Below are 16,910 nucleotides of genomic sequence, written 5' to 3' on the forward strand. Positions count from 1 at the left end.
AAAGAATTCTAGTAGATTGGTGAGGCATGATTTCCCTTTACAAAAACCATGTTGACTCTTACCCAACAAATTATGTTAATCTATGTATCTGACAATTTTCTTCTTTACTCTAGTTTCAACCAGTTTGCCTGGTACTGAAGTCATGCTTGCTGGCCTGTAATTGCTGGGGTCACCTCTGGAGCCCTTTTTAAAAATTGGCGTCACATTAGCTATCCTCCAGTCATTTGGTACATAAGCTGATTTAAATGATACATTACAGACTACAGTTAGTAGTTCTGCAATTTCACATTTGAGTTCCTTCAGAACTCTTGGGTGAATACCATCTGGTCCTGGTGACTTACTACTGTTTAGTTTATCAGTTTGTTCCAAAACCTCCTCAAATGACACCTCAATCTGGGACAGTTCCTCAGATTTGTCACCTATAAAGAATCGCTTAGGTTTGGGAATCTCCCTCACATCCTCAGCCGTGAAGACCAATGCAAAGAATTCATTTAGTTTAACTGCAATGGCTCTATCATCCTTGAGTGCTCCTTTAGCATCTTGATCGTCCAGTGGCCCCACTGGTTGTTAGCAGGCTTCTTGCGTCTGATGTACTTAAAACAAAATTTGCTATTAGTTTTTGAGTCTTTGGCTAGCTGTTCTTCAAATTCTTTTTTGGCCTTCCTAATTATATTTTTACACTTTATTTGCCAGACTTTATGCTCCTTTCTATTTACCTCACTAAGGTTTAACTTCCACTTTATAAAGGATGCCTTTTTGTCTCTCACTGCTGCTTTTACTTTGTTGTTTAGCCACGGTGGCACTTTTTTGGTTCTCTTACTATGTTTTTTCATTTGGGGTATACGTTTAAATTGAGCCTCTATTATGGTGTCTTTAAAAAGTTTCCATGCAAATTGCTGGGATTTCACTTTTGGCACTGTACCTTTTAATTTTTGTTTAACTAACTTCCTCATTTTTTTGTAGTTCCCCTTTCTGAAATTAAATGCTGCAGTGTTGGGCCGCTGCGGTGTTTTCCCCGCCATAGGGATTTTACGCTTAATTATATTATGCTTAAGGATCCGTGTTTGTCACAGAGGTCACGGAAGCCACGGATTCTGTGACTTTCCATAACCTCCATGACTTCTGCAGCAGTCCGTGGGGCTGGCCTGGGAGCTACCTGAGCAGCTCAGGCAGCCCCTGGGCCATTCACACCAGCTGCTGCTGGGGCAGTCTTGGACCCCACCGCCCCCCAGCAGAAGGAGTTTGGGTGGTGGGGGGCTCAGGGCTGGGGATTAGGGTGCAGGGGCGGTGCTTATGGGGGGGCTCCCCAGAAAGGTGACAGCAACTCCCCTGCCCACAGCCACCTCCCCCACAGCTCCCATTGGCCGCAGTTCCCAACCAATGGGGGGTGCCGGGGGTGCTTGGGGGGGCAGCTGCAGGGGCACTCTGGAGTGTGGGGGCTTGGGAAAGAGCGGAGGTAGCATGTGGAGCTGGGAGCTGGAGGTCACTGCTTCCAGAAGCCGGGTAGGGAAACTGCCCCAGGTCCACCAAACCTCCCCCTCCACCCCCAAGTACCCATGACACCGCCCCCCCCAGGCCACAACCTCCCCCCGTGGCACCCCTGGGACTGCCACCCCCAGCACACCCCTGCCCCCCCCCAGCACCTGCAGTGCCCCCAGGGCCGCCCCCTGGAGCCACTTCCCCTCTCAAGTTTTAGTCAGGGGTATATAGTAAAAGTCATGGACAGGTCACGGGCTGTGAATTTTTGTTTTTTGACCTTGACCTGTCCATGACTTTTACTAAAAATACCCGTGACTAAAACGTATCCTTCGTTATGGTCACGATTACCAAGCAGTCCAGCTATATTCACCTCTTGGACCAGATCCTGTGCTCCACTTAGCCCTGGTCTACACTAGGACTTTAGGTCGAATTTAGCAACGTTAAATCGATGTAAACCTGCACCTGTCCACACGATGAAGCCCTTTTATTCGACTTAAAGGGCTCTTAAAATCGATTTCCTTACTCCACCCCTGACAAATGGATTAGCGCTTAAATCGGCCTTGCCAAGTCGAATTTGGGGTACTGTGGACACAATTCGACGGTATTGGCCTCCGGGAGCTATCCCAGAGTGCTCTATTGTGACCGCTCTGGACAGCACTCTCAACTCAGATGCATGGCCAGGTAGACAGGAAAAGAACCGCGAACTTTTGAATCTCATTTCCGGAGACTGCGGGAACTGTGGGATAGCTCACCACAGTGCAACACTCCGGAAGTCAACGCTTGCCTCGGTACTGTGGAAGCACTCCGCCGAGTTAATGCACTTAATGCACTTAGAGCATTTTCTGTGGGGACACACACACTCGAATATATAAAACCGATTTCTAAAAAAACGATTTCTATAAATTCGACCTAATTTCGTAGTGTAGACATACCCTTAGAACTAAATCAAGAATTGCCTCTCCTCTTGTGGGTTCCAGGACTGGCTGCTCCAAGAAGCAGTGATTTAAGGCGTCGAGAAACTGTATCTCTTCATCCTGTCCTGAGGTGACATGTACCCAGTCAAATATGGGGATAGTTGAAATCCCCCATTATTATTGAGTTTTTTATTTTTATAGCCTCTCTAATCTCCTTGAGCATTTCATAGTCACTATCACCATCCTGGTCAGTGGTCGGTAATATATCCCTACTGCTATATTCTTATTATTAGAGCATGGACTTACTCGCCATAGAGATTCTATGGTACAACTTGGTTCATTTAAGATTTTTACTTCATTTGACACTCTGCTTTCTTTCACATATAATGCCACTCCCCCCTGCCCCACAGCATGACCTGTTCTGTCCTTCCGATATATTTTGTACCCTGGTATTACTGTGTCCCATTGATTATCCTCATTCCACCAAATGTCTGTGATGCCTATTATATCAATCTCCTCATTTAATACGAGGCACTCTAGTTCACCCATCTTATTATTTAGACTTCTAGCATTTTTATATAAGCACTTTAAAAAATCCTCACTTTTTATCTGTCTGCCATTACATGATGTAATTGAATGGGACTCTTTTTCATTTGATTGTTTCTCATCAGATCCTACCCATATTTTATCATCTTCATCCTCTCTTCCTTACTAGGACATAGAGAATCTTCATTAATAGAACCTCCCCTAAAGGATGTCTCTGTCAGAACCACGTGTTCCTCCGTACATGTTGGCTTTCTACCCCTTCCCTCCCCTCCTCACCCCCTCCTATTTCCAAGAAAATTACATGTTGCCTAGATTTTGTAGACTTTATAGACCTTGGCCTGAAGAAAATGACAAACAAAATCACTTCTCATGCACTGTTTGTGTAGGTACCGGGACTTGAGCGGGATGTCATGCATTAGCCTTCTAGTCAATGGTCTGCCCTGAAAAGAGTTGTGTAGAGCAAAGCACTGCAATTCCTGTCAGCCAGTGGGGCAGCCTGATGCCTCAGCACAGTTTGTTGAGGTTTTGACAAGCAGTGGTGGCTAAGGCAATTGGAGTGCAGTGCGTACTTCCATCCAGGTAAGACAAGGAGGACTGATACTATGGTGATGGGTTTGGTATGGGAGAGTGGATGGATGATTGGTAGATATCCCTGCAGTGAGCTGGGATGAGCCAGGTAGCACTTAGGCTTCATGATGGCTAGATACTACCTCCAGGAGTACAAAGCCATCCCAGAGAACAACTATTTTCCTATCCTTTACTCTGACCTAGGCCTGGGTGGTCACTAAGTCCTGGACCAGGTGTGGCTTCTTTGGTGGGCAGAAAAGTATGTTAATTAGTGAGAAAAGATGGTTTCAGGTGAAATGTCACAAGCTTTCCCAACCCTGCAGAGGTGGGACAAAGACAAACTTGTGCCCAGAGGGCATGTGAAGACATTTACAAAGCCCTCTTTATGTGTAGAGGATGGAAGTACCCTGAGGTCAGCTCCCTCAAGTCTTTATCTCATGCCAGGACCTGCTCAGGCAACAGGCGTAACATAATGATCAGTTTTATGTTGCATAGTCACTGTGCTGCGTATAAAGAATGTTATAAAAGGGACCAGCAGTCTTGTGTCCAAAATCAGTTTAAAATAGAAAGCAGGCATGGCAGAAAGTCTGTCTGATTTCACTTTCCACTAACCAGAACAGACCCCTACAAACACGTCCATGCCTACCTTGGGCCAGCTCTTCAGCTGGCATACAGAAGTGTGGTTTCATTGAGGTCCATGGAACTAGTGCAGTTTACACTAACTGAAGCTCAAGCCCAGTTATTTTATGGCTATTGAAGTCCTGAACAAACCCATGCAGCCAAAAAATCAAAAGACCTGTATTCATGTGAGCAAAGTCAGCACACAGGGCTGGTCCAGTCAGAGAGACAGGATGGTTCAGTGGCAAGGGTACTAGCGCAGTACTCAGTTGATAGGGCTATACCACAGACTCTGCGTATGACCTTGGGCATATCACTTAGTCTCGCTGTGCCTCAGTTCCCCCTCTGTGAAATGGAAATGATAGTTCTTACCTACCTCACAAGGTGTTGTAAGGCTAAGTAGATGAAAGAATTCAAGGCACCCCCATGATCATGGGGGGCCACATAGGTTTAATCAAAGTCCAGATGAACTTAGGGCAGGTGTTTTTCATGGCAGCTTGCACTAGGAAGCCCCAGTGAAAAGGGCAGAGGTTGTGCAAATGGAGTAAGTAGTGAGAGGCTGGGCACAGGATTCTCAGCATTTCACTCTGCAGCTCTCCTGGAGGTTTGTTCCAGTGTGGCCATCCCACTCCCACACCCGCTCCTGCTCAGCACTCAGCTCACAGACAAAAGCAGGGGGCAGGAGTCATGGCTTGTTTCGAAATCTTGTACTCCTGAGACTAATAACAAAATCCCTGCCTGGCACGTGCTGCTATCCCAGTGGGAGGAGTATGGAAGGAGACAGTGTCACAGCCAAAGCAGCCACACTCCCCAAACCCACAGGTTTGATTCCCTCCCCCAGACTCAACTCACCCCGTCAGTTTTCTGAGGCGGATAAACTGAGTACTGGCCTCTGGCTAGTGACCTTAAAACTCAAGATCTTCTGTGTGTGTACGAAAGAGCCCCTGGCCCTTTCCTTAAGATGAATCATAGAATATCAGGGTTGGAAGGGACCTCAGGAGGACATCTAGTCCAACCCCCTGCTCAAAGCAGGATCAATCCCCAACTAAATCATCCCAGCCAGGGCTTTGTCAAGCCCTTAAAAACTTCTAAGGAAGGCGATTCCACCACCTCCCTAGGTAACGCATTCCAGTGTTTCACCACCCTCCTAGTGAAAAAGTTTTTCCTAAGATCCAACCTAAACCTCCCCCACTGCAACTTGAGACCATTACTCCTTGTTCTGTCATCTGCTACCACTGAGAACAGTCTAGATCCATCCTCTTTGGAACCCCCTTTCAGGTAGTTGAAAGCAGCTATCAAATCCCCCCTCATTCTTCTCTTCCGCAGACTAAACAATCCCAGTTCCCTCAGCCAGCCTCTCCTCATAAGCCATGTGTTCCAGTCCCCTAATCATTTTTGTTGCCCTCCGCTGGACATTTTCCAGTTTTTCCACATCCTTCTTGTAATGTGGGGCCCAAAACTGGACACAGTACTCCAGATGAGGCTCACCAATGTCGAATAGAGAGGAACGATCACGTCCCTCAATCTGCTGGCAATGCCCCTACTTATACATCCCAAAATGCCACTGGCCTTCTTGGCAACAACAGCCCACTGTTGACTCATAGCCAGCTTTTCGTCCACTGTAACCCCTAAGTACTTTTCTGCAGAACTGCTGCCTAGCCATTCAGTCCCCAGTCTGTAGCGGTGCATGGGATTCTTCCGTCCTAAGTGCAGGACTCTGCACTTGTCCTTATTGAACCTCATCAGATTTCTTTTGGCCCAATCCTCTAATTTGTCTAGGTCCCTCTGTATCCTATCCCTACCCTCCAGCATATCTACCTCTCCTCCCAGTTTAGTGTCATCTGCAAACTTGCTGAGGGTGCAATCCACACTATCCTCCAGATCATTTATGAAGATATTAAACAAAACCGGCCCGAGGACTGACCCTTGGGGCACTGCACTTGATACCGGCTGCCAACTAGACATGGAGCCATTGATCACTACCCGTTGAGCCCGACAATCTAGCCAACTTTCTATCCACCTTATAGTGTATTCATCCAGCCCATACTTCTTTAACTTTCTGGCAAGAATACTGTGGAGACCGTGTCAAAAGCTTTGTTAAAGTCAAGGAACAACACGTCCACTGCTTTCCCCTCATCCACAGAGCCAGTTATCTTGTCACAGAAGGCAATTAGATTAGTCAGGCATGACTTGCCCTTGGTGAATCCATGCTGACTGTTCCTGATCACTTTCCTCTCCTCTAAGTGCTTCAGAATTGATTCCTTGAGGACCTGCTCCATGATTTTTCCAGGGACTGAGGTGAGGCTGACTGGCCTGTAGTTCCTCCTTCTTCCCTTTTTTAAAGATGGGCACTATATTAGCCTTTTTCCAGTCATCCGGCACTTCCCCTGATCGCAATGAGTTTTCAAAGATAATGGCCAATGGCTCTGCAATCACAACCGCCAACTCCTTGAGCACTCTCGGATGCAGCGCATCCGGCCCCATGGACTTGTGCTCGTCCAGCTTTTCTAAATAGTCCCGAACCACTTCTTTCTCCACAGAGGGCTGGTCACCTCCTCTCCATGCTGTGCTGCCCAGTGCAGTAGTCTGGGAGCTGACCTTGTTCGTGAAGACAGAGGCAAAAAAAGCATTGAGTACATTAGCTTTTTCCACATCCTCTGTCAGTAGGTTGCCTCCCTCATTCAGTAAGGGGCCCACACTTTCCTTGACTTTCTTCTTGTTGCTAACATACCTGAAGAAACCCTTCTTGTTACTCTTAACATCTCTTGCTAGCTGCAACTCCAGGTGTGATTTGGCATTCCTGATTTCACTCCTGCATGCCCGAGCAATATTTTTATACTCTTCCCTGGTCATTTGTCCAATCTTCCACTTCTTGTAAGCTTCTTTTTTGTGTTTAAGATCAGCAAGGATTTCACTGTTAAGCCAAACTGGTCGCCTGCCATATTTACTATTCTTTCTACATATAGGGATGGTTTGTCCCTGTAACCTCAATAAGGATTCTTTAAAATACAGCCAGCTCTCCTGGACTCCTTTCCCCCTCATATTATTCTCCCAGGGGATCCTGCCCATCAGTTCCCTGAGGGAGTCAAAGATGAGAGGTGTGCCCATCTCCCCTGACCTCTCTGGCTATGTTGTGCCCTGGAGATGGCTGTACGTTGGGCTGTCAAGCATTTTGGAAAGCTGTGGGTTGTGAAATACAGGAGGTGTTATTGTGATGCATGGGATCAGCTGTCTTTGCCTTCAACATTGATACACCTGAACCAAGTAAACTACAGTGTGTTCACCTCACATTTACTGCCTCAAGCCAGTTATTAGGCACAGACCCATCATGTCTATAGACTGCCCGGGGTGGGGGTTTTACTACTGTTGGGATAATCCTGGGAATGGGGCTAGGAATATATGCTTTTATATAAGCTATCAACACACTGGTAAGATACTTTGCAGCTGGTCTTCCACTCCAGACGTGCTGTGGCAATCCCTTAGCATCCCACTGAAATCAATGGGATACCCTTGGTACAGTACATCATTCAGCAAAGGGAGGTGCATCCTGCCTGAGGAATGTGGCATACTTAGCAGCATGCTTACATGGACAAGATGGTACCATTTCTCCAAGGGAGAACAAACCTTTTGAATTGGCATTAAAGACTCAGGTTGGTATAAATCACGTAACTCCATTGGTAACACCAATTTTCACTGCTGAGTATTTGGTCCTAGAAGAAGACAGTCCCTGTCGTGATGATTTCTCATATAGCTGGACAGATGTCAGAGGCCATTCAGGTGTGGTACAACCTTATAAATCGCAGCAGCTGTGTTCATTGCTGTTGACCATGCTAGGCTGCCCTGCAGTGAGTCAATAATCGTCTCTTTCAGCCTGGTTTAGTTGCATGGCACTGCCAAGAGCTCCTGAGTAAGTTCTGAGGCACCTTGCATTGGCATAGAGCTGAGAAATATGAGCATGCTATGACAGCCGGTAGATGCCAAGTGTAAGGATGCAGCCTCTGGCGGGACACAACTGAGAGTATCAATTAAGGACAAATTGCTTAGAGCAGGGCAGTCACAGCCCAAGGCTGGGTGTCCTTTATTATTAAGGCACGCCAAACCAGCCAAACAGAGAGGACTTAGGTTTTACCCCACTGGCTAACCAGAAGTCAGACAAGCAACTCCCTCAGACACTCCAGTTTCCCAGTATCACCACCAGCACCACTCCTTACGGGGATGAATGGTTATGAAAACCAATACCCCAGTAAAAGAAAAAAGGTTCTCCCGATCCCAAAGGAACAAGCCTCAGACCCAGGTCAATATACAAGTCGAATCTTATCCACAAATCACGCTGTTGCCAATCCTTTAGAATCTAAAATCTAAAGGTTTATTCATAAAAAGAAAGAAATATAGATGAGAGCTAAAATTACTTCAATGGAATCAATTATGTACAGTAATGGCAAAGTTCTTGATTCAGGCTTGTAGCAGTAATGGAATAAACTGCAGGTTCAAATCAAGTCTCTGGAGTACATCCACAGCTTGGATGGGTCATTCAGTCCTTTGTTCTGAGCTTCAGTGTAGCAAAGTTCCTCCAGAGGTAAGAAGCAGGATTGAAGACAAAATGGAGGAGTTTCCAAGGCCTTTTATATCCTCTGCCATGTGGAAGGACACCCCTTTGTTCTTATTGTGGAAAATCACAGCAGCAAGGTGAAAAGAACGAGGAGTACTTGTGGCACCTTAGAGACTAACAAATTTATTTGGGCATAAGCTTTCGTGGGCTAAAACCGATTTCATCAGATGCATGCAGTGGAAAAGACAGTGGGAAGATATATATACACAGAGAAAGCTTATGCCCAAATAAATTTATAAGTCTCTAAGGTGCCACAAGTACTCCTCATTCTTTTTGCTGATACAGACTAACACGGCTACCACTCTGAAACCAAGCAGCAAGGTGGAGTTTGGAGTCACATGGGCAAGTCACATGTCCATGCATGACTCACTTTTTCACAGGTAGAGCAGCCATTGCTCACATGCTACCTTGAATGTCCTCAGGAAGACTCCTCATATGTGGACTGGAGTCCCCCACGGTCCATTGTCAGTTAAGTGTTTCTTGACTGGGCACTTAATCTGAAGAGTCCCTTCTCAATAAGCTGGCCAATTGCTTCACTGATGCTACTTAGAATCAAACACATTGAGATACAAGTACATAGCAAATATTTATAATTTTAAATACAAAAATGATATATGCATGCAGATAGCATAATCATAACCAGCAAATCATATCCTTTTTATAGACACCTCACTCGACAACCTTTGTACAATATTTGCTGCAAATATATAACAGTGATTGCAACAATGATCTATATGGTCACAGTTCATGTCAATAACGTCACACCAAGGTCAGGACCTGTAGATAGATCTCCACTGTTATGATGATCAACACCCCCAACAGCACACCTTTCAAGACCCAGGGGTCCCAGGACATGCCTATCACAACATGTGGTATATCTCATCCAGTGCACCCACAACAACTATGTGGGCGAAACCATTCACTAAGCTCTCGAATGAATTCACACAGGAAAACGATAAGACAATAACACCCTGTCACCTGCGGGTGAACAGTTTTCACACAATGATCGCTCTATATCTAACCTCTCGGTCATCATTTTCAAAGGAAACCTGCACAACGCCTTCAAAAGACCAGCCTGGGAGCTTAAATTTATAACACTGCTAGACACTAAAGATCATGGACTGGACAGAGACACTGGAATCATGGATTATTACAACAATCGGTAACCCACTAACAACCCCCGCAAGCTGCCATTTTCCCCCTCCCTTCTTCCCCCCTATGACTGCAGGGGTGTTAACAGACCACTTCATGTTGAATGGTCCCTTGAAATATGGGTTAATGACTTATACTAAACAATCTGTTCCACCTTGTGTTTCGCTGTGATTCTCTGAGTACCTTCCCCAGACCTGAAGAAGAGCTCTGTGTGGCTCGAAAGCTTGTCTCAGGCCCTGTCTACACTGGCAAGTTTCTGCGCAGTAAAGCAGCTTTCGGGTGACCAACCGTCATCCCCACCCCATAAATTCCTTTGGAATTTTGAAAGTCCCCTTCCTGTTTGCTCAGTGATGCATGCAGTGGTCTCAGCGCATCTTTCCAGGTGGCGATGCCTGCTCCATGCACCAGGCGATCCCCAGCTTGGAGCAATGCTGAACTGCTGGACCTCATCAGCATTTGGGGAGAGGAGGCTGTGCAGTCCCAGCTGCGCTCCAGCCATGGGAGTTATGATACCTACAGACAGATTTCACAATGGATGACAGAAAGAGGCCATGACCAGGATGCATTGCAGTGCAGGGTAAAAGTGAAGGAGCTGCAGAACGCCTACCACAAGGCGCTGCGCCCACGAGCTGCCGGTTCTACAAAAAGCTGGACGCGATACTCTGTGGCGACCCCATCTCCACTGCGAAGACCAATATGGATACTTCATTGGCTCGTGTGCCAGTCAAGAGTGGACCAAGCGAGGAGGAGGAAATCTTGGATGAGGATGTGGAGCGGGACCCAGAGGCAGAAGATGACTCAGACGTCAGAGATGCATGCAGCCAGGAGCTCTTTTCTACCCTGGAGGAGGCTAGCCAGTCACAGCTGTCAGATGTTGGTGAAGCGTAAACAGGAGAGGAAGCCCCTGGTAAGTGGATTTGATTTTGGGAATCACTGATGCAAATTGTTGGGGGCAGGAGGGTTGCAGAAAGCAGGCGTGTCTCCCACCACATGCCTAGTCTGAGCGCCGTAACAGGCTGTTGATTGATTCCCTCTCTTCACGGGAATCTCCCTCAGAGATCTCCAGAAAACTCTTGTAGAAATACTGGGCAATCCACTGCCACAGGTTCTTCGGCAGAGCTGCTTTGTTTCTTGCTCCATTAACAGTACCTTTTCCGCACTACTGTGCCGTCACAGGGAGAGTGCGGACAGGAGGGTGAACATTGCTGCACACAGGCAAGCTGCATAGGGGCCAGGGCAGAAGCTGCAATCTTGGAGAAGACCCTCCCTTGATTCCCTGCTCACCCTCAGCAGCGAGATATCTTCCATAATGATCACCTCCTGTGAAAAGTGTGGGGACAGGAATGATTATCAGGCCCCCCACTACAGTGCTGGCTTTCCCCGAGAGCCATGTGCCCAGTGTACAGCAGAGTCCGGGAAGAGTGATTTACCCTGCCCTGGTGGCTACTCACCATTATGGGGGTCTTGTGGCTCATGTGTGCTTGCCTGGGGTCAGCCAGTTAGTGACAGGTGTCAGTGTATGGGCTGTGTTTTAATTCACTGAATCAATGTTCTCTGTGTTGCAAACAATACTGCTTCTGTAAAACGTTGTGTTTAAACTTCACAGAGATGACCTTGGGAGCCCAGCCTCCTTCTTTGTTATTGGCAGCTGAAAGGCTGTGCAGAATTAGAAAGCGGCCAAGAAGAACTAAGGAGGACTTTCTGTGTGATGTTATGATGCACTCCGCCACCAGGAAATAGGAATTGAAGGAGTGGCTGGACAGTGAGAAGAGGGACCAAAAGGATAATGCGGCATGCCAGAATAAAGCCACGGAGCGGCTCTTAAAGGTTATGGAGCACCAAGCAGACACGCTCCAGGACATACTAGCTCTGCAAACCGAGCAGCTGTGTGCCCGCCCTCCCCTGCAGCCGCTGTTGCAAAACTCTTTCCCATGCTCCCCCCAGAGACCACCAACACACTCTGATCAACCTCCTGTGTCCAGTCTATACCCATATCATTCCACTCCTCCCCCATCACAGTCCAGCACTGTGGACTTCCACTACCCACTGCACTCAACACCCATCCCTCTGCAGTTTGGCCCTGCTGAAGTACAGTACCCACTGCACTGTACTCCAAAGGAGAAGGTTGGATATGATCCTTGGACATAAATCTTTAGCTGTCCCAGGACCCCACCTCCTCCTGGGACCTTCCCTTCCCCCATCTCCCTCACGGCTGATGTTTTTTTTTGTTTGTTTGTTTGACTCTCTTCTCCAGTTGTTGTTTTTTAATAAAAGAATTGTGTTGGTTTGAAAGCAATCTTAATTCTATTAATTGAAAGCAAACAGAGACCTGCAAAGCAACAGACAATTATCTTAAACCTTCATATTGCAGCATCTGCACCAATCACAATCCCCTCCTAACATTACAAGTACTGCACTCCTGAGCATAGCAACAAATATTAGTGGCTCTCAGCTTTAGATTGCTGCCTCAAGGCATCCCTGATCCTTATGGCCCCGCGCTGTCCCACTCTAATAGCCTGGTCTCTGGCTGTTCAAACTCAGCCACCAAGCACTGAGCCTCTGCGGTCCAGCCATGAGTGAAGCTTTCACTCTTCCCTTCACAAATATTATGGCGCGTACAGCACGCGGCTATAAGCATAGGAATATTGTCATCGGCCAGGTCCAGCGTCCCACAGAGGCAGCGCCAGCGGGCCTTTAAATGGCCAAAAGCACACAAAACAGTCATTCTGCACTTGCTCAACCTGTTGTTGAACCGCTCCTTGCTGCTGTCAAGTTGCCCAGTGTATGGCTTCATAAGCCACAGCATTAAGGGATAGGCAGGGTCTCCCAGGACCACAGTGGGCATTTCTACTTCCCCTACGGTGATCTTCTGGTCTGGAAAGGAAATCCCTGCTTGTAGCTTCCTGAACAGGCCAGTGTTCCGAAAGGTGCGTGCATCATGCACCTTTCCAGACCAGCCTGCCTTAATGTCTGTGAAACGCCCACGGTGATCCACAAGCGCCTGGAAAACCATTGAGAAATAACCCTGGCGATTAATGTACTAGTTGGTTAGGTGGTCTGGGGCCAGAACTGGAATATGTGTGCTATCGCTGCCTCCGCAGTTAGGGAAGCCCATTTGTGCAAAGCCATCTACAATGTCACGCACATTGCCCGGTATCATGGTCTTTTGGAGCAGGATGCAATTAATGGCCCTGCAGACTTCCATCAACACGAATCCAATGGTAGACTTTCCCACTCTGAACTGGTTTACGACCGATTGGTAGCAATCTGAAGTAGCCAGCTTCCACAGTGCAATCGCCACACGCTTCTCCGACAGCAGGGCAGCTCTCATTCTCATGTCCTTGCGCCGCAGCGCTGGGGCGAGCTCATCACACAGTCTTATGAAAGTGGCTTTCCTCATCCGAAAGTTCTGCAGCCACTGCTCGTCATCCCAAACGCGCATCATGATGTGATCCGAGCACTCTGTGCTTATTTCCCAAGCCCACAAGTAGCATTCCACTGTGGTCAGCACCTCTGTGAATGCCACAAGCAATCTCATGTTGTAGCTAGTACACGTGGCGAGATCAATGTTACATTCCTCTTGCCTCTGTAGTTTAAGGAATAACTCCACTGTCACTAGTGATGTGTTGGTCAGCACGAGCAGTATACTGGTCAACAATTCGGGATCCATTCCTGTAGCCCCAAGAGGCAGGGCACACAGTACACAAACCATTGAAAGATGGCGCCAAATATGGACGGAAGCACAGAGATTGCTGGGAGGCGAAGCAATGCATCGCGGGGCATTGAGACAGGACCCAGGATGCCCCGCGACCCCCTCCACTTTCCCACAACTCTGAGCGGCAGAAGCAGAAGAGGTGCTCTGTGGGATAGCTGCCCAGAGTGCACTGCTCCGAATAATGCTGCACGTGCTGCAAGTGTGAACACGCTATTGCGCAGGCAGCTGACAGTGTGAACACACAGCAGTGGTTTCCCTTCAACACTCTCTGAGCGGCACTGCAACTCCCGGCGCTGTAACTCTGCCAGTGTAGACATGCCCTCTCTCACCAGCAGATGTTGGTCCAATAAAAAATATTATCTCCCCCACCTTGTCTCTGCAATATCCTGGGACCAGCATGGCTGCAACTACACTGCATACAATCATGACCGTGATGCACAGGTAATAGACAATGTCGGGAGGCATTAGTACCCTGCAGTGGAACCTTCACTATCCTTCTAGGGCAGTGTGATCAACAGTGCATTGGAAGAGTGTATTGGAGAGGCAGGAGGGCTCCTAGTGGTTACTCTGGGGGTAAAAGTCACCAGTCCCAAGTTGGTTTCCTCACACAAGGAGTCATGCTGGACTCTTGGCTCTCACTGCTTTGGGTCAGGGAGGCTGGTAGATATCAAGCAGTGTAATAATAATAGTTGGGAAGCACTGTGCAAACGTATTAATCCTCCATGCATGCTAAGAAGGAAGAGTTCCTCTCCTCTCTGCCACTCCTTCCCCACTCACAGACTCACGCCTCCGCATCACACACATGCCTGCAAACTCATACACAGGAGAGCACGTGCTTGCATTTGGAAGCTCAGTCACGCTACTCTCTGCACCCACAGTCCCTTACGCTCCTGCACGTTCGTGCATCATATTCACAGTCATGCTCCATACGCAGATCCACACACCAACCCCTGCCCACGTACTCTCAGAAAAACTTATACATGCCTCATCTGTGTTGGCTAAAGTTGAGCTGGAAACTGGAGGGAAAGAAAGGTGATAATATGTAATATAATAATATTTATAATATATAGTCTGGGAGCCTTCCAATTCCATTGTTCCCCCAGAGGGTTTCCAGTTTAGAGTCCCAGCACATTTCTCACCACAGCTCATCTACAAAGCTCATCCAGATATATTCATTACACACAGGTTTTGGCGAGAACACTAGTAGCAACAATGGCTTTTTGTCTTTCCCTGGCATTTCTAGCACATCAGGTATCTGGAACTGTGCAACTGTCTCAGTGATAATGAATCCTTTCGTTGCTGGGTTAAAATGTGCAAAGCATGTATTTTAAGATGTAGCACTGCATTCATTTCAGTGTTAGGCTTCCCAGAAGAACTCACTGTAACAGCTCGGAATAGTTGCGCTCTGGAGAAGGTAAAGAAAGCCATTACGGAGCGTGGTGTGTTGGGCTCCCAAATTGCAGCCCTGTCACAATGGGTTAAGTCTCACACTTCCTTGCCACTGCAGAATTCACTTGCTCTCTTTGTGGCTAGAGCTTTAGCATCACCCTGGTTCACCTGCCCCACCCCTTACAGTTCTCTCCCAGCCAGGCCCCAGCAGGAAATTGCATTGCGATAACTGAAAATGCTGTCAGCTCTTTGGGGCAGAGACCGTAGCTATGATTGGTGTTTCCACAGCTTCTGGTCCACACCTGAGGCACCTAGGCGTGACAGTGATAGATACACCCCTCTGTCCCGCATTTTAAACAGCTGCTCTTAAAGAAACGTGTATTTTCTCCAGATACCGTCCTCCAGGGTTCTTGCTCCATCAGCCCTTCGGGTCATCATTTGGGCTCATGTTTTTCTAGTGTTCTGAGGAACCCCCCTCTCACCCTCATGCTCCGGCACCTCTACGGTTTGGCGCCTCAGCACCTCAGTACTGGCACCTAGTGTCCTGGCACCTGGGCTTTGTTAATGGCCCCGCGCCTGGCTTGGTGCTTCGGTGCATTGTGTTACGGTAGGTGGCGTCCCCCTGGGCACCAGATACATCTAGTCTTTGGTGCCCATCTCGGTGTGCAGAGACCTGTGGTTCAGCACCTGGTGTCTCCCTCGACCCACCTCAGCAGCCGCATTGGTGTCTCAGGTAGTATCACGTCAGGGCCCCACCATTCTCCTCAGCACTCTGACCCCTTCCTGCAGGATTTCCCTTTGGGGACCCTGGAAATGGGGTTCTTTGTCACTTACCCGAAAAAACAAAACAAGCACCTGAGCTGCTGCTCCTGGCACCAAGCAAAGCGTGCATTAGCAGGGCACTGCGCCAGCCACTGTGCCCCTCCAGGAGGTCTCTTAGAATGTGGCCCTAGGCTTCCTGGCTGCTGGGATCCCCTCTGGCAGCAGGAAGGGGTGGAAAGAGAGTGTGGAGTGCTGCAGTCAGGCCCAGCAGCCCCTTTACTTGCCCTGCCTAACACCAGCCTCACTTCCTCCCTCCCCTGGCTGTCTGACTGAAAGCTGGAGCCCGTCCAGGCATAGGCGCTGACTTGCCCTCTCCCTGGTGGGTGCTCAACTCCCGCCCCCTGGCCCAGCCTCTTCCTGCCCCTGCACCTCCCCTATTCCACCCCTTCCCCAAAGTCCCTGCCCGTACCCTGCCTCTTCTCCACCTCCTCCCCTGAGTGCACTGCGTCCCCGCTCCTCCCCCTCCCTCCTGGAAAGCCCTAAGCGCCGCCAAACATCTGTTAGGCAGCTAGGGGGCAGGAAGCGCTGGGAGGGAGGGGGAGGAGCGGGGACGTGGCACGCTCAGGTGCGGGAGGGGAGAAGGAGGCGAGGAGAGGGAAGCTTGGCTGCCAGTGGGTGCAGAGTACCCACTAATTTTTCCCCAGGGGTGCTCCAGCCCCAGAGCATCCACGGAGTCAGCGCCTATGCATCCAGGTGCCTCTGGCAGATATCTTACTCGCTCGCTCATTAGTGGAAGGTTGGCCAGGGTCTCTGGAGCCCCTAGTGTCAGGTTCATGCAGGGCTTGACACTTTTGAGTCCTCACTCCACCCAGTTAAAAAGTCTTGTGAAACACCAGATATTAATGTGATCTCAGCAGAGCTGACCCAAGTCCCAAGTTCCTGTGTGGTTCTGTGTTTCACATGGAAAGTTGTGGTGTCACTGGTAATGGGCTTCAGTGCCCATCATGGGTGCTTCAGGCCCTATTGACTGATCCATCTGACCCCATGTTTTGCAAACATAGGCACCCCTTGTTACATAGGCCTCTGAACTTAATTGGGGGTGTCCTGGTCAAGAAGAACTTGCAGGCTGCAATCCAGCCTTGGAGACTACAATTCCCAT

At 48.5% G+C, this 16,910-nt stretch overlaps 1 protein-coding gene across 10 annotated transcripts in view; it reads left to right on the forward strand.

Moving 5' to 3' along the window:
• Positions 1-16,910, forward strand: part of CELF6 (CUGBP Elav-like family member 6) — a 224,400-nt gene that overhangs the window by 169,381 nt on the left and 38,109 nt on the right. For 6 of the 10 annotated variants that reach the window (XM_084642404.1, XM_084642407.1, XM_084642412.1 and 3 more), the window contains one exon: positions 11,492-12,177. The exons of the other annotated variants lie outside the window; for them this stretch is intronic. In XM_084642404.1, coding sequence (XP_084498530.1) covers positions 11,492-11,625 — 134 coding nt within the window. In that variant the 3' untranslated portion in view covers positions 11,626-12,177. Of the gene's footprint in view, positions 1-11,491; positions 12,178-16,910 lie in introns of those variants that run through there. 10 annotated transcript variants of the gene reach the window in all.

This window comes from Lepidochelys olivacea (assembly GCF_965140295.1).
Source record: "Lepidochelys olivacea isolate rLepOli2 genome assembly, chromosome: 10".
NCBI classification, from domain to species: Eukaryota; Metazoa; Chordata; order Testudines; family Cheloniidae; genus Lepidochelys; species Lepidochelys olivacea.